Consider the following 16,911-nt stretch of genomic DNA (forward strand, 5'->3'; position numbering starts at 1 on the left):
CTTAGGTTGATGCTGAATTCTATCTGGGGTAGATTTATATTTTGTGCGGGGGTTGTTTCCTTTCTGTGTTTTCGAGCGGGATTGTCGCTGTGGGAGCAGGGATCTGCTAAGGTTTGTCTCGTTCTCCAGTAATGAATGAGTTTAATGGGTGCAGCCGCTGTTTTCAGTAGCATGCCAGTGGGGGCATCGATGAGCTATGAGGGGCTAGAGCTTGCTCGGATTGTTTCCTTGTGTTTGTGTTTTGAGTTGCGTTTGCTTGTATCATGTTTGTTTTGCATTTTGGCAGGGGAAACGTTTTCCAGGAAGAAAGGTTGTTGCCAGTGGATTTGGTTCCGAGGGGCTGGGGTTTCTGGCTGGGAGTGGGGAGGGGCTGCACCGTGATCGGTGGCTACTCCACCTCCAGTAAGAGCGTGTGGCTTCTCTGCCTTGGGGAGGATATTCTGCTCTCTTGTGAGTTTTGCAAGCCACCCGAGATTCTCTCTTGAATTGCTGTCAAGAAATAGAGACCGGCGTTGTCTCTGGCCCTTGCTGGGGAAGCTTTTCTGAGGTTTTGTGTTTTTAATTTGAGACGGAGTTTGGCTTTTGATGTCCAGGCTGGAGTGCAATGGTGGGATCTGGGCTCACTGCAAACTCGGCCTCCCGGGTTCAAGCGATTCTCCTGTCTCAGCCCCCTGAGTAGCTGGGATTACAGGCGCTCGCCAGCAAGCCCAACCGAGTTTCGTCTTTTTAGAAGAGACCGGATTTCCTCATGCTGGTCAGGCTGGTCTGCAACTCCGCACCTCAGGGGGTCCGCCGGCCTCCACCTCCCAAAGCGATGGGAATAGAGGCGTGAGTCACCGTGCCCGGACATGTCTGAGTTTCACAGGGTCGCTTGATTGGATTATGTCCCCTTCCCCGGAACGAATGCTTTTCTGTCTTCCTTAAGGGTAGTATCTCTGTGGCACCCTGTTCTGGCTCCTTACGTGTTCTTCAGGCTTGAAGGCCTCTTTTCACGTGCACCGGCATCCACTCAGGTGCCTGCTTCCAGAAGCTTCCCAGCACCCACTCTGCTGACAGCCAAGGGCACAGGACTTTGATCTCTTCTGCTGCCCTTGCTGGGTTTTGCCTTGTGGCTTAGGTCTTTCTATTTCTCTCTCTACCCCTCACTGTCAGTAACGCCTAAGAACCAAGTTTACTTAATGGTGTGTGTGTGTGTGTGCGCGTGCGTGTGCGTGCTTATGCGTGCGTGCTTATGCGTGCGTGCGTGTGTGTGCGTGTGTCTTTCTTTGTGTGTATGTGTGTGTGTCGTATCTGGCACACGGACCTGTCATTAGCAGCCCGCGTGAAGCCAACAAATGCCCTGAGTTAGAATGCAAACTTTCACCAAAGCTTGCAGGAGCTCGTAGGAGGTGAACTCAGGGTAGTTAACCCGGTCATCTCACGGTAATTAGAAACTCTGATTGGCAGGTTTAGACTTCCTGATGGAGAACCTAAAGAAGCTGATTAAGGTGTCGCCATTCTTTCACAGGGGTTCTGGGTGAAAAGATTGGGATTGATTCTTTGCGGTGCTTAGTAAAAGTAGTTTGACTTAAGGAACGTAACAGTTGTTAGCATTTATGTATGAAATCCAAGAGTTCCTCTCTTCAAATAAACAGCAGGTTTCTTTGAGATGTGCTCCGCTTGTGTCGCCCCGGCTGGAGTGCAGTGGAATGAGGAAGGGTCACTGCAGCCTCCGCTTGCCCAGCTCAGGCGATCCTGCCACCTCAGCCCTCTAAGAAGCTGGGACCACAGGGGCCGTGCCACCACGCCGGGCTCATTTTGGTATCTTTTGTGGAGACGGGGTTTCTCCGTTTGGCCCAGCCTGTTCTCCACCTCCTGGGCTGCAGCGATCTGCTTTCCTCGGCCTCCCAGAGGAGGATGGCTGACGATTACAGGATCACGCCCGGCCTTTTCTCTAAAAGAAAACACCAACAGCAAGAAAACATTTTGCGTAGTCGGAGTTATCAGTGTCAACTGATGGATTGAGAGTTTGTGTCTAAGAAGTCCTTCCTTATGTACTGGATGATTTCAAAAGAAAGGAAAAAAGACGAAAGGGAATCTCACAGCTTGTACCTGATTTGTGATTGCAACTAGGGCGTTATTTAAAAGACGAGATCAGTGAACCACCAAAGCGGAATTGATCCGAATGCGTTCATAAAATCTTCTGAATTCTGAGGTGTCCTCCAAGCAGGGAGGCAGTGGCTGGGTGTGGGAGGCAAAAATCGCAGGGCCAGCACTTGACACCTGCAGGATTGGGAGGCTGAACTTTGCACCAAGCCAAGGGTTCTGGTGTCCGTCGGAAGTTTCGTTCCCCAACCCGCATTGACTTTGCATTGGCCCTCCTCCCCCCAGATTTTATGTGTAAGGCAAGTCCTGAGTTTATCGTCGGGAGAATCTTCCCTTGTAGTCTCGAATTGCCTTGGCCATCAGCGGGGCCACTTTCTTGGCAGCCTGTTTTCGGGTTTTGTCCGCGGGCGCCGCGTGCTGATTGCTGCTGCCGCCGCTAATGCTGCCGCCGTCGCCGTCCCCGAGGCCGGAGGGAGCCTGGCTGCTTCCTGCGGGCTTGGGGGCTGGCTCGATGTCTCCATTTCGGGGGTCAGCGGCTCCTGCAGACTCCTCTTGCCTCCTGGAAGCATCATAAGGCGTCTTGGCCACAGAGTTGAAACAGATCATCTTTGTCTGTCGGCCGCTGGGTTTGTTTTCACGTGCGGATCGGATTTTCGTGGTCACTACTCGCAGCCGCTGCTCTCGGGCGTCCCGAAGCCGCAGGTACAGCTCCCGCCAAGACTCGTGCTCCTGTGGCTTTTCTTCCTTGAAGTCCCGGAGACAATGAATCCTCCATAATTCATCTGTCTCTCGAGCGAGTGCGGGATTGTCTTTCTCTGTGCGGTAGAGCTGATCGGGCGTCCACCCTTCCAGAACGGGTTCAAGAACCGAGTAGGGGACCCCTTCCACGTCGCCGAGGGCGTCCGGATTGTTCCTAGGCACCCGGAGGCACTGCTGGCGCAGCGTCGGCACCTGGAGCTGGCAGGCAGGCCTGGAGCCCGAGTACACCGGCATCTTAGCGTTCACTCTGCGTCCAGGGAAAGCAGCTTCCTCCTGGAGCGTTGGCGCGGAGAGTGCTTCTGGGTTTGCCTGGGAGGTCATGGCCTCAAAAGCGGACAGCAGATCGTAGTTGGCCTGCATCCAGGCCTCTGAGGGGTCCCAGAGCTCTGAGAAGACATGGCTGGGCACCGTTTTCGGCCCGGCGGAATCGGCGCCGGCCGCCTGCAGCCTCTCTGACTGGCTTTCCTGGACAGGAGGCGATTTCTGAGCCGAAGCCCCTCGGGACGATTTGTGCCCCTTGCTGTGGCTCCCCACCGCTTCCCCCTGGGGTTGGCCCTGGCAGCCTTGACCCAGCAGAGGCCCACCCTGAGCGGCGTGAGCGTGGCCTCTCCCGGGTTGCTCCCCGGGCACAGCGGGCTCAGGGCCCTCGGGCATCGGGAGGGGAGCGGTGCGCGTTGGAGGGTCCCGATGGGGGCCGGAATCAGCTGGGGCCATTCTGGGGCGCTTTCTCTCGGCTCTGGGCTCGCGACTGGGCGACCTCGGGTGAGGTCTCTGTTGCCCCGGGGGTGTTGTGCGTGCTGTCCGTCTGTGCTCAGGGCTGTGAGATGGGCTCCTGGGGGCCGTCGCGTTTTCTGGGAAGCCCCAGGCCTTTCCCCGGTCCTGAAGAGCCTCCCCGAAGCGCTGTCGGGAAGCGCTCTCCTCAGGGTCCTGTGGGTCAGGCCCGGGGTTTCGGTCCACGAGCACCAGCTTCTTCCACCGGGCCGCCAAGTCTCTGGCAAAGTCGCCCACGTGCTGGTGCTTCCGCAGGCGCTTCACCGTCTTTCTGATTCCAGTCTCCGCCAGGATGTCTGCCGTCATGGGCAAGGCGGAGAGTTTCTGCAAATATTTCTCTAGCTTTTTCGGGTCCGTCTTAGTGGCCAGACGCACCTGCAGCTTCTCCACTGCGGGCAGCGTAGTGGACCCTGCCGCCATCTCGCCAGAGCTGTGCAGGCGTCGCTGTCCTCACGGTCGCGGCTCTGTCCGAGCTCGGGGCGGCGGCACAGGCAGTCTGGGGTGGCCGGTCCTCGCTGCCCGGTCGCCAGGCAGCGACCTCGGGATGTGGAGTCACAGCCTGGAGCGAGCTGGGTCCTCGGAGCAGCGGGCCACTTGGTCTGGAACGCCGGTCCTTGCAGACAGCTGAGCAGGCCCGCTTCTGTTCCTCGGGATGTGCAGCCGCAGCCTGGAGTGACCTGTGCGGTGCGCCGTCCAAGGCGGAGTGAAGCTCCGCTGCCAGAGCCCGGCCTTATATAGCCAGCCCCGGGCCCACCCAGGGCTCAAGACCTGACCCCCTGGGCCCCTGGGCTGCCCCGCCCCGATAGGAATTCATTCCTTCAGCCCAATGCAGCCAATCGGGACGGTCCACGCCTGGTGGACTGCTGTGCCCCGCAGGTTCATTAGGTTAATTGCAGCCTGGACACACCCCACTGAGTTCTACCGTTGGCCCTCCATGTTCCCAGCTTCCACATCTGTGGATTCCAAAAGACAGAGAGAGTATCTTCTTGGGAGTAAAAGCGAAAATAACAACACCGCAAGACAGAATCGTAGGAAGAGGAACCAACAGAGGATGACAGCTCTTTACCTGGGATTGACGTTGTGTGAGGGGACTTGGAAACATTGGTAGAAAAGTGGGATTAAGGGAGAAAGAGGAAAAAGGCGTATTTTACTCCTCAACCTCGGCTCCATGAACATCAAGACCCTTCTGGAAGCGGTGTCTTTTCCCCGCCGTCTAGCCCATCCCTAAAGCCCCCAGGGTCCTGGGAATTTAACTATTTCCATGCAATCTCTTTTCCATTGTTAACTGAAGAAAACTGGGTGCCCCTTACAGGTTTTCCAAGACAAGGAAACAAAGAGAAGTCAGCAGGCGCCAAATCAGGACTGTGAGGTGGACGCCTCACGGTTTCCCATGGCAAGTCTTGCCCAGCTGCCCTTGTTCGAAGAAAGGCATGATCAGGAACACTGTCGTGGTGGAGAAGAACTCTCTGGTGGGGACCTTCTTCGCTCCAGCTTTGGCTAACTTTCTGAAAACGCTCTGCTAGCGAGCAGATGTGATCAGGGTTTGGCCCTGCAGAAAGTCAACCAGCAGAATCCCTCTAGCATCCCCCCTCCCCCCCCCCCGCAACGGTGGCCATGACCTCTGCTCTTGACTGCTCCTCTGCAGCTTCGACTGGAGCACTGCCACCTCTTGGTAGCCATGGCTTCGTGCTTGGTCTTCAGGATCCTGCCGGTAGAGCCAGGTTTCATCTCCTGTGACCAATCTTGGAAGAAATGCTTCAGGATCTTGCTCCCACCGGTTGTTTAAAATCTCCTCGGAAAGGCTTGCTCTGGCCTGCAGCTGATATTGGTGCCACGGTTTGGGCAGCCGAGTTCCACTCTCACCTGTCAGTCCAAATGAGGAAAACAGAACCATTTGAAGTGTCTATGGTGTCGGCTATTGTTTCTGCTGTCAGCGGCGATTTCGCTTAATGTTTACATTCTCACGTGACTTTCTCTCTCTCTCTCTCTCTCTCAGTGTGTGTGTGTGTGTGTGTGTGTGTGTGTGTGTGTGTGTTTCTTCCGCAGAAAGATAATCGTTATAGCCTGAGAATCGGGGAATGGGGATTCGGGTGTTAAGCCTTTTCTGAGAATTACCCTCCGTGTTGTGTAGAGAAATAAATAAATTTGCTGTGTTTCCAGACTTCCAGCTGCCTCACGAAGAGGATCGTAGTGCAATAGTGGCGATGCTTCCAGAGCTCCCTGAATGAGGTTTATCTTGTAAACAGGTGGGAAGAGAATTGAGCTGTCCTGGGTCAGTGTAGTAATGTTACAGCAGGATCCTTAGGTTGATGCTGAATTCTATCTGGGGTAGATTTATATTTTGTGCGGGGGTTGTTTCCTTTCTGTGTTTTCGAGCGGGATTGTCGCTGTGGGAGCAGGGATCTGCTAAGGTTTGTCTCGTTCTCCAGTAATGAATGAGTTTAATGGGTGCAGCCGCTGTTTTCAGTAGCATGCCAGTGGGGGCATCGATGAGCTATGAGGGGCTAGAGCTTGCTCGGATTGTTTCCTTGTGTTTGTGTTTTGAGTTGCGTTTGCTTGTATCATGTTTGTTTTGCATTTTGGCAGGGGAAACGTTTTCCAGGAAGAAAGGTTGTTGCCAGTGGATTTGGTTCCGAGGGGCTGGGGTTTCTGGCTGGGAGTGGGGAGGGGCTGCACCGTGATCGGTGGCTACTCCACCTCCAGTAAGAGCGTGTGGCTTCTCTGCCTTGGGGAGGATATTCTGCTCTCTTGTGAGTTTTGCAAGCCACCCGAGATTCTCTCTTGAATTGCTGTCAAGAAATAGAGACCGGCGTTGTCTCTGGCCCTTGCTGGGGAAGCTTTTCTGAGGTTTTGTGTTTTTAATTTGAGACGGAGTTTGGCTTTTGATGTCCAGGCTGGAGTGCAATGGTGGGATCTGGGCTCACTGCAAACTCGGCCTCCCGGGTTCAAGCGATTCTCCTGTCTCAGCCCCCTGAGTAGCTGGGATTACAGGCGCTCGCCAGCAAGCCCAACCGAGTTTCGTCTTTTTAGAAGAGACCGGATTTCCTCATGCTGGTCAGGCTGGTCTGCAACTCCACACCTCAGGGGGTCCGCCGGCCTCCACCTCCAGGCGTGAGTCACCGTGCCCGGACATGTCTGAGTTTCACAGGGTCGCTTGATTGGATTATGTCCCCTTCCCCGGAACGAATGCTTTTCTGTCTTCCTTAAGGGTAGTATCTCTGTGGCACCCTGTTCTGGCTCCTTACGTGTTCTTCAGGCTTGAAGGCCTCTTTTCACGTGCACCGGCATCCACTCAGGTGCCTGCTTCCAGAAGCTTCCCAGCACCCACTCTGCTGACAGCCAAGGGCACAGGACTTTGATCTCTTCTGCTGCCCTTGCTGGGTTTTGCCTTGCGGCTTAGGTCTTTCTATTTCTCTCTCTACCCCTCACTGTCAGTAACGCCTAAGAACCAAGTTTACTTAATGGTGTGTGTGTGTGTGTGCGCGTGCGTGTGCGTGCTTATGCGTGCGTGCTTATGCGTGCGTGCGTGTGTGTGCGTGTGTCTTTCTTTGTGTGTATGTGTGTGTGTCGTATCTGGCACACGGACCTGTCATTAGCAGCCCGCGTGAAGCCAACAAATGCCCTGAGTTAGAATGCAAACTTTCACCAAAGCTTGCAGGAGCTCGTAGGAGGTGAACTCAGGGTAGTTAACCCGGTCATCTCACGGTAATTAGAAACTCTGATTGGCAGGTTTAGACTTCCTGATGGAGAACCTAAAGAAGCTGATTAAGGTGTCGCCATTCTTTCACAGGGGTTCTGGGTGAAAAGATTGGGATTGATTCTTTGCGGTGCTTAGTAAAAGTAGTTTGACTTAAGGAACGTAACAGTTGTTAGCATTTATGTATGAAATCCAAGAGTTCCTCTCTTCAAATAAACAGCAGGTTTCTTTGAGATGTGCTCCGCTTGTGTCGCCCCGGCTGGAGTGCAGTGGAATGAGGAAGGGTCACTGCAGCCTCCGCTTGCCCAGCTCAGGCGATCCTGCCACCTCAGCCCTCTAAGAAGCTGGGACCACAGGGGCCGTGCCACCACGCCGGGCTCATTTTGGTATCTTTTGTGGAGACGGGGTTTCTCCGTTTGGCCCAGCCTGTTCTCCACCTCCTGGGCTGCAGCGATCTGCTTTCCTCGGCCTCCCAGAGGAGGATGGCTGACGATTACAGGATCATGCCCGGCCTTTTCTCTAAAAGAAAACACCAACAGCAAGAAATCATTTTGCGTAGTCGGAGTTATCAGTGTCAACTGATGGATTGAGAGTTTGTGTCTAAGAAGTCCTTCCTTATGTACTGGATGATTTCAAAAGAAAGGAAAAAAGACGAAAGGGAATCTCACAGCTTGTACCTGATTTGTGATTGCAACTAGGGCGTTATTTAAAAGACGATCAGTGAACCACCAAAGCGGAATTGATCCGAATGCGTTCATAAAATCTTCTGAATTCTGAGGTGTCCTCCAAGCAGGGAGGCAGTGGCTGGGTGTGGGAGGCAAAAATCGCAGGGCCAGCACTTGACACCTGCAGGATTGGGAGGCTGAACTTTGCACCAAGCCAAGGGTTCTGGTGTCCGTCGGAAGTTTCGTTCCCCAGCCCGCATTGACTTTGCATTGGCCCTCCTCCCCCCAGATTTTATGTGTAAGGCAAGTCCTGAGTTTATCGTCGGGAGAATCTTCCCTTGTAGTCTCGAATTGCCTTGGCCATCAGCGGGGCCACTTTCTTGGCAGCCTGTTTTCGGGTTTTGTCCGCGGGCGCCGCGTGCTGATTGCTGCTGCCGCCGCTAATGCTGCCGCCGTCGCCGTCCCCGAGGCCGGAGGGAGCCTGGCTGCTTCCTGCGGGCTTGGGGGCTGGCTCGATGTCTCCATTTCGGGGGTCAGCGGCTCCTGCAGACTCCTCTTGCCTCCTGGAAGCATCATAAGGCGTCTTGGCCACAGAGTTGAAACAGATCATCTTTGTCTGTCGGCCGCTGGGTTTGTTTTCACGTGCGGATCGGATTTTCGTGGTCACTACTCGCAGCCGCTGCTCTCGGGCGTCCCGAAGCCGCAGGTACAGCTCCCGCCAAGACTCGTGCTCCTGTGGCTTTTCTTCCTTGAAGTCCCGGAGACAATGAATCCTCCATAATTCATCTGTCTCTCGAGCGAGTGCGGGATTGTCTTTCTCTGTGCGGTAGAGCTGATCGGGCGTCCACCCTTCCAGAACGGGTTCAAGAACCGAGTAGGGGACCCCTTCCACGTCGCCGAGGGCGTCCGGATTGTTCCTAGGCACCCGGAGGCACTGCTGGCGCAGCGTCGGCACCTGGAGCTGGCAGGCAGGCCTGGAGCCCGAGTACACCGGCATCTTAGCGTTCACTCTGCGTCCAGGGAAAGCAGCTTCCTCCTGGAGCGTTGGCGCGGAGAGTGCTTCTGGGTTTGCCTGGGAGGTCATGGCCTCAAAAGCGGACAGCAGATCGTAGTTGGCCTGCATCCAGGCCTCTGAGGGGTCCCAGAGCTCTGAGAAGACATGGCTGGGCACCGTTTTCGGCCCGGCGGAATCGGCGCCGGCCGCCTGCAGCCTCTCTGACTGGCTTTCCTGGACAGGAGGCGATTTCTGAGCCGAAGCCCCTCGGGACGATTTGTGCCCCTTGCTGTGGCTCCCCACCGCTTCCCCCTGGGGTTGGCCCTGGCAGCCTTGACCCAGCAGAGGCCCACCCTGAGCGGCGTGAGCGTGGCCTCTCCCGGGTTGCTCCCCGGGCACAGCGGGCTCAGGGCCCTCGGGCATCGGGAGGGGAGCGGTGCGCGTTGGAGGGTCCCGATGGGGGCCGGAATCAGCTGGGGCCATTCTGGGGCGCTTTCTCTCGGCTCTGGGCTCGCGACTGGGAGACCTCGGGTGAGGTCTCTGTTGCCCCGGAGGTGTTGTGCGTGCTGTCCGTCTGTGCTCAGGGCTGTGAGATGGGCTCCTGGGGGCCGTCGCGTTTTCTGGGAAGCCCCAGGCCTTTCCCCGGTCCTGAAGAGCCTCCCCGAAGCGCTGTCGGGAAGCGCTCTCCTCAGGGTCCTGTGGGTCAGGCCCGGGGTTTCGGTCCACGAGCACCAGCTTCTTCCACCGGGCCGCCAAGTCTCTGGCAAAGTCGCCCACGTGCTGGTGCTTCCGCAGGCGCTTCACCGTCTTTCTGATTCCAGTCTCCGCCAGGATGTCTGCCGTCATGGGCAAGGCGGAGAGTTTCTGCAAATATTTCTCTAGCTTTTTCGGGTCCGTCTTAGTGGCCAGACGCACCTGCAGCTTCTCCACTGCGGGCAGCGTAGTGGACCCTGCCGCCATCTCGCCAGAGCTGTGCAGGCGTCGCTGTCCTCACGGTCGCGGCTCTGTCCGAGCTCGGGGCGGCGGCACAGGCAGTCTGGGGTGGCCGGTCCTCGCTGCCCGGTCGCCAGGCAGCGACCTCGGGATGTGGAGTCACAGCCTGGAGCGAGCTGGGTCCTCGGAGCAGCGGGCCACTTGGTCTGGAACGCCGGTCCTTGCAGACAGCTGAGCAGGCCCGCTTCTGTTCCTCGGGATGTGCAGCCGCAGCCTGGAGTGACCTGTGCGGTGCGCCGTCCAAGGCGGAGTGAAGCTCCGCTGCCAGAGCCCGGCCTTATATAGCCAGCCCCGGGCCCACCCAGGGCTCAAGACCTGACCCCCTGGGCCCCTGGGCTGCCCCGCCCCGATAGGAATTCATTCCTTCAGCCCAATGCAGCCAATCGGGACGGTCCACGCCTGGTGGACTGCTGTGCCCCGCAGGTTCATTAGGTTAATTGCAGCCTGGACACACCCCACTGAGTTCTACCGTTGGCCCTCCATGTTCCCAGCTTCCACATCTGTGGATTCCAAAAGACAGAGAGAGTATCTTCTTGGGAGTAAAAGCGAAAATAACAACACCGCAAGACAGAATCGTAGGAAGAGGAACCAACAGAGGATGACAGCTCTTTACCTGGGATTGACGTTGTGTGAGGGGACTTGGAAACATTGGTAGAAAAGTGGGATTAAGGGAGAAAGAGGAAAAAGGCGTATTTTACTCCTCAACCTCGGCTCCATGAACATCAAGACCCTTCTGGAAGCGGTGTCTTTTCCCCGCCGTCTAGCCCATCCCTAAAGCCCCCAGGGTCCTGGGAATTTAACTATTTCCATGCAATCTCTTTTCCATTGTTAACTGAAGAAAACTGGGTGCCCCTTACAGGTTTTCCAAGACAAGGAAACAAAGAGAAGTCAGCAGGCGCCAAATCAGGACTGTGAGGTGGACGCCTCACGGTTTCCCATGGCAAGTCTTGCCCAGCTGCCCTTGTTCGAAGAAAGGCATGATCAGGAACACTGTCGTGGTGGAGAAGAACTCTCTGGTGGGGACCTTCTTCGCTCCAGCTTTGGCTAACTTTCTGAAAACGCTCTGCTAGCGAGCAGATGTGATCAGGGTTTGGCCCTGCAGAAAGTCAACCAGCAGAATCCCTCTAGCATCCCCCCTCCCCCCCCCCCGCAACGGTGGCCATGACCTCTGCTCTTGACTGCTCCTCTGCAGCTTCGACTGGAGCACTGCCACCTCTTGGTAGCCATGGCTTCGTGCTTGGTCTTCAGGATCCTGCCGGTAGAGCCAGGTTTCATCTCCTGTGACCAATCTTGGAAGAAATGCTTCAGGATCTTGCTCCCACCGGTTGTTTAAAATCTCCTCGGAAAGGCTTGCTCTGGCCTGCAGCTGATATTGGTGCCACGGTTTGGGCAGCCGAGTTCCACTCTCACCTGTCAGTCCAAATGAGGAAAACAGAACCATTTGAAGTGTCTATGGTGTCGGCTATTGTTTCTGCTGTCAGCGGCGATTTCGCTTAATGTTTACATTCTCACGTGACTTTCTCTCTCTCTCTCTCTCTCTCAGTGTGTGTGTGTGTGTGTGTGTGTGTGTGTGTGTGTGTGTTTCTTCCGCAGAAAGATAATCGTTATAGCCTGAGAATCGGGGAATGGGGATTCGGGTGTTAAGCCTTTTCTGAGAATTACCCTCCGTGTTGTGTAGAGAAATAAATAAATTTGCTGTGTTTCCAGACTTCCAGCTGCCTCACGAAGAGGATCGTAGTGCAATACTGGCGATGCTTCCAGAGCTCCCTGAATGAGGTTTATCTTGTAAACAGGTGGGAAGAGAATTGAGCTGTCCTGGGTCAGTGTAGTAATGTTACAGCAGGATCCTTAGGTTGATGCTGAATTCTATCTGGGGTAGATTTATATTTTGTGCGGGGGTTGTTTCCTTTCTGTGTTTTCGAGCGGGATTGTCGCTGTGGGAGCAGGGATCTGCTAAGGTTTGTCTCGTTCTCCAGTAATGAATGAGTTTAATGGGTGCAGCCGCTGTTTTCAGTAGCATGCCAGTGGGGGCATCGATGAGCTATGAGGGGCTAGAGCTTGCTCGGATTGTTTCCTTGTGTTTGTGTTTTGAGTTGCGTTTGCTTGTATCATGTTTGTTTTGCATTTTGGCAGGGGAAACGTTTTCCAGGAAGAAAGGTTGTTGCCAGTGGATTTGGTTCCGAGGGGCTGGGGTTTCTGGCTGGGAGTGGGGAGGGGCTGCACCGTGATCGGTGGCTACTCCACCTCCAGTAAGAGCGTGTGGCTTCTCTGCCTTGGGGAGGATATTCTGCTCTCTTGTGAGTTTTGCAAGCCACCCGAGATTCTCTCTTGAATTGCTGTCAAGAAATAGAGACCGGCGTTGTCTCTGGCCCTTGCTGGGGAAGCTTTTCTGAGGTTTTGTGTTTTTAATTTGAGACGGAGTTTGGCTTTTGATGTCCAGGCTGGAGTGCAATGGTGGGATCTGGGCTCACTGCAAACTCGGCCTCCCGGGTTCAAGCGATTCTCCTGTCTCAGCCCCCTGAGTAGCTGGGATTACAGGCGCTCGCCAGCAAGCCCAACCGAGTTTCGTCTTTTTAGAAGAGACCGGATTTCCTCATGCTGGTCAGGCTGGTCTGCAACTCCACACCTCAGGGGGTCCGCCGGCCTCCACCTCCAGGCGTGAGTCACCGTGCCCGGACATGTCTGAGTTTCACAGGGTCGCTTGATTGGATTATGTCCCCTTCCCCGGAACGAATGCTTTTCTGTCTTCCTTAAGGGTAGTATCTCTGTGGCACCCTGTTCTGGCTCCTTACGTGTTCTTCAGGCTTGAAGGCCTCTTTTCACGTGCACCGGCATCCACTCAGGTGCCTGCTTCCAGAAGCTTCCCAGCACCCACTCTGCTGACAGCCAAGGGCACAGGACTTTGATCTCTTCTGCTGCCCTTGCTGGGTTTTGCCTTGCGGCTTAGGTCTTTCTATTTCTCTCTCTACCCCTCACTGTCAGTAACGCCTAAGAACCAAGTTTACTTAATGGTGTGTGTGTGTGTGTGCGCGTGCGTGTGCGTGCTTATGCGTGCGTGCTTATGCGTGCGTGCGTGTGTGTGCGTGTGTCTTTCTTTGTGTGTATGTGTGTGTGTCGTATCTGGCACACGGACCTGTCATTAGCAGCCCGCGTGAAGCCAACAAATGCCCTGAGTTAGAATGCAAACTTTCACCAAAGCTTGCAGGAGCTCGTAGGAGGTGAACTCAGGGTAGTTAACCCGGTCATCTCACGGTAATTAGAAACTCTGATTGGCAGGTTTAGACTTCCTGATGGAGAACCTAAAGAAGCTGATTAAGGTGTCGCCATTCTTTCACAGGGGTTCTGGGTGAAAAGATTGGGATTGATTCTTTGCGGTGCTTAGTAAAAGTAGTTTGACTTAAGGAACGTAACAGTTGTTAGCATTTATGTATGAAATCCAAGAGTTCCTCTCTTCAAATAAACAGCAGGTTTCTTTGAGATGTGCTCCGCTTGTGTCGCCCCGGCTGGAGTGCAGTGGAATGAGGAAGGGTCACTGCAGCCTCCGCTTGCCCAGCTCAGGCGATCCTGCCACCTCAGCCCTCTAAGAAGCTGGGACCACAGGGGCCGTGCCACCACGCCGGGCTCATTTTGGTATCTTTTGTGGAGACGGGGTTTCTCCGTTTGGCCCAGCCTGTTCTCCACCTCCTGGGCTGCAGCGATCTGCTTTCCTCGGCCTCCCAGAGGAGGATGGCTGACGATTACAGGATCACGCCCGGCCTTTTCTCTAAAAGAAAACACCAACAGCAAGAAAACATTTTGCGTAGTCGGAGTTATCAGTGTCAACTGATGGATTGAGAGTTTGTGTCTAAGAAGTCCTTCCTTATGTACTGGATGATTTCAAAAGAAAGGAAAAAAGACGAAAGGGAATCTCACAGCTTGTACCTGATTTGTGATTGCAACTAGGGCGTTATTTAAAAGACGAGATCAGTGAACCACCAAAGCGGAATTGATCCGAATGCGTTCATAAAATCTTCTGAATTCTGAGGTGTCCTCCAAGCAGGGAGGCAGTGGCTGGGTGTGGGAGGCAAAAATCGCAGGGCCAGCACTTGACACCTGCAGGATTGGGAGGCTGAACTTTGCACCAAGCCAAGGGTTCTGGTGTCCGTCGGAAGTTTCGTTCCCCAACCCGCATTGACTTTGCATTGGCCCTCCTCCCCCCAGATTTTATGTGTAAGGCAAGTCCTGAGTTTATCGTCGGGAGAATCTTCCCTTGTAGTCTCGAATTGCCTTGGCCATCAGCGGGGCCACTTTCTTGGCAGCCTGTTTTCGGGTTTTGTCCGCGGGCGCCGCGTGCTGATTGCTGCTGCCGCCGCTAATGCTGCCGCCGTCGCCGTCCCCGAGGCCGGAGGGAGCCTGGCTGCTTCCTGCGGGCTTGGGGGCTGGCTCGATGTCTCCATTTCGGGGGTCAGCGGCTCCTGCAGACTCCTCTTGCCTCCTGGAAGCATCATAAGGCGTCTTGGCCACAGAGTTGAAACAGATCATCTTTGTCTGTCGGCCGCTGGGTTTGTTTTCACGTGCGGATCGGATTTTCGTGGTCACTACTCGCAGCCGCTGCTCTCGGGCGTCCCGAAGCCGCAGGTACAGCTCCCGCCAAGACTCGTGCTCCTGTGGCTTTTCTTCCTTGAAGTCCCGGAGACAATGAATCCTCCATAATTCATCTGTCTCTCGAGCGAGTGCGGGATTGTCTTTCTCTGTGCGGTAGAGCTGATCGGGCGTCCACCCTTCCAGAACGGGTTCAAGAACCGAGTAGGGGACCCCTTCCACGTCGCCGAGGGCGTCCGGATTGTTCCTAGGCACCCGGAGGCACTGCTGGCGCAGCGTCGGCACCTGGAGCTGGCAGGCAGGCCTGGAGCCCGAGTACACCGGCATCTTAGCGTTCACTCTGCGTCCAGGGAAAGCAGCTTCCTCCTGGAGCGTTGGCGCGGAGAGTGCTTCTGGGTTTGCCTGGGAGGTCATGGCCTCAAAAGCGGACAGCAGATCGTAGTTGGCCTGCATCCAGGCCTCTGAGGGGTCCCAGAGCTCTGAGAAGACATGGCTGGGCACCGTTTTCGGCCCGGCGGAATCGGCGCCGGCCGCCTGCAGCCTCTCTGACTGGCTTTCCTGGACAGGAGGCGATTTCTGAGCCGAAGCCCCTCGGGACGATTTGTGCCCCTTGCTGTGGCTCCCCACCGCTTCCCCCTGGGGTTGGCCCTGGCAGCCTTGACCCAGCAGAGGCCCACCCTGAGCGGCGTGAGCGTGGCCTCTCCCGGGTTGCTCCCCGGGCACAGCGGGCTCAGGGCCCTCGGGCATCGGGAGGGGAGCGGTGCGCGTTGGAGGGTCCCGATGGGGGCCGGAATCAGCTGGGGCCATTCTGGGGCGCTTTCTCTCGGCTCTGGGCTCGCGACTGGGCGACCTCGGGTGAGGTCTCTGTTGCCCCGGGGGTGTTGTGCGTGCTGTCCGTCTGTGCTCAGGGCTGTGAGATGGGCTCCTGGGGGCCGTCGCGTTTTCTGGGAAGCCCCAGGCCTTTCCCCGGTCCTGAAGAGCCTCCCCGAAGCGCTGTCGGGAAGCGCTCTCCTCAGGGTCCTGTGGGTCAGGCCCGGGGTTTCGGTCCACGAGCACCAGCTTCTTCCACCGGGCCGCCAAGTCTCTGGCAAAGTCGCCCACGTGCTGGTGCTTCCGCAGGCGCTTCACCGTCTTTCTGATTCCAGTCTCCGCCAGGATGTCTGCCGTCATGGGCAAGGCGGAGAGTTTCTGCAAATATTTCTCTAGCTTTTTCGGGTCCGTCTTAGTGGCCAGACGCACCTGCAGCTTCTCCACTGCGGGCAGCGTAGTGGACCCTGCCGCCATCTCGCCAGAGCTGTGCAGGCGTCGCTGTCCTCACGGTCGCGGCTCTGTCCGAGCTCGGGGCGGCGGCACAGGCAGTCTGGGGTGGCCGGTCCTCGCTGCCCGGTCGCCAGGCAGCGACCTCGGGATGTGGAGTCACAGCCTGGAGCGAGCTGGGTCCTCGGAGCAGCGGGCCACTTGGTCTGGAACGCCGGTCCTTGCAGACAGCTGAGCAGGCCCGCTTCTGTTCCTCGGGATGTGCAGCCGCAGCCTGGAGTGACCTGTGCGGTGCGCCGTCCAAGGCGGAGTGAAGCTCCGCTGCCAGAGCCCGGCCTTATATAGCCAGCCCCGGGCCCACCCAGGGCTCAAGACCTGACCCCCTGGGCCCCTGGGCTGCCCCGCCCCGATAGGAATTCATTCCTTCAGCCCAATGCAGCCAATCGGGACGGTCCACGCCTGGTGGACTGCTGTGCCCCGCAGGTTCATTAGGTTAATTGCAGCCTGGACACACCCCACTGAGTTCTACCGTTGGCCCTCCATGTTCCCAGCTTCCACATCTGTGGATTCCAAAAGACAGAGAGAGTATCTTCTTGGGAGTAAAAGCGAAAATAACAACACCGCAAGACAGAATCGTAGGAAGAGGAACCAACAGAGGATGACAGCTCTTTACCTGGGATTGACGTTGTGTGAGGGGACTTGGAAACATTGGTAGAAAAGTGGGATTAAGGGAGAAAGAGGAAAAAGGCGTATTTTACTCCTCAACCTCGGCTCCATGAACATCAAGACCCTTCTGGAAGCGGTGTCTTTTCCCCGCCGTCTAGCCCATCCCTAAAGCCCCCAGGGTCCTGGGAATTTAACTATTTCCATGCAATCTCTTTTCCATTGTTAACTGAAGAAAACTGGGTGCCCCTTACAGGTTTTCCAAGACAAGGAAACAAAGAGAAGTCAGCAGGCGCCAAATCAGGACTGTGAGGTGGACGCCTCACGGTTTCCCATGGCAAGTCTTGCCCAGCTGCCCTTGTTCGAAGAAAGGCATGATCAGGAACACTGTCGTGGTGGAGAAGAACTCTCTGGTGGGGACCTTCTTCGCTCCAGCTTTGGCTAAC

General features: G+C 55.9%; 4 protein-coding genes across 12 annotated transcripts in view; 1 reads left to right on the plus strand and 3 right to left on the minus strand.

Annotated features, from left to right (window-relative positions):
• Window positions 1-16,911, plus strand: part of KATNAL2 (katanin catalytic subunit A1 like 2) — a 409,798-nt gene that overhangs the window by 131,798 nt on the left and 261,089 nt on the right. The window lies entirely within an intron of this gene.
• Window positions 2,398-4,035, minus strand: LOC134808676 (elongin-A3). Its single transcript, XM_063796126.1, has one exon. It carries the CDS (start codon window positions 4,033-4,035, stop codon window positions 2,398-2,400), a length of 1,638 nt encoding a protein of 545 aa, XP_063652196.1.
• On the minus strand, window positions 8,294-9,931 carry LOC129137900 (elongin-A3). Its single transcript, XM_054672203.2, has one exon. The coding sequence runs from the start codon at window positions 9,929-9,931 to the stop codon at window positions 8,294-8,296; it is 1,638 nt and encodes a 545-aa protein (XP_054528178.1).
• LOC134808677 (elongin-A3) lies at window positions 14,192-15,829 on the minus strand. The gene has a single exon (XM_063796127.1). It carries the CDS (start codon window positions 15,827-15,829, stop codon window positions 14,192-14,194), a length of 1,638 nt encoding a protein of 545 aa, XP_063652197.1.

Source organism: Pan troglodytes, chromosome 17, assembly GCF_028858775.2.
Source record: "Pan troglodytes isolate AG18354 chromosome 17, NHGRI_mPanTro3-v2.0_pri, whole genome shotgun sequence".
NCBI lineage: Eukaryota > Metazoa > Chordata > Mammalia > Primates > Hominidae > Pan > Pan troglodytes.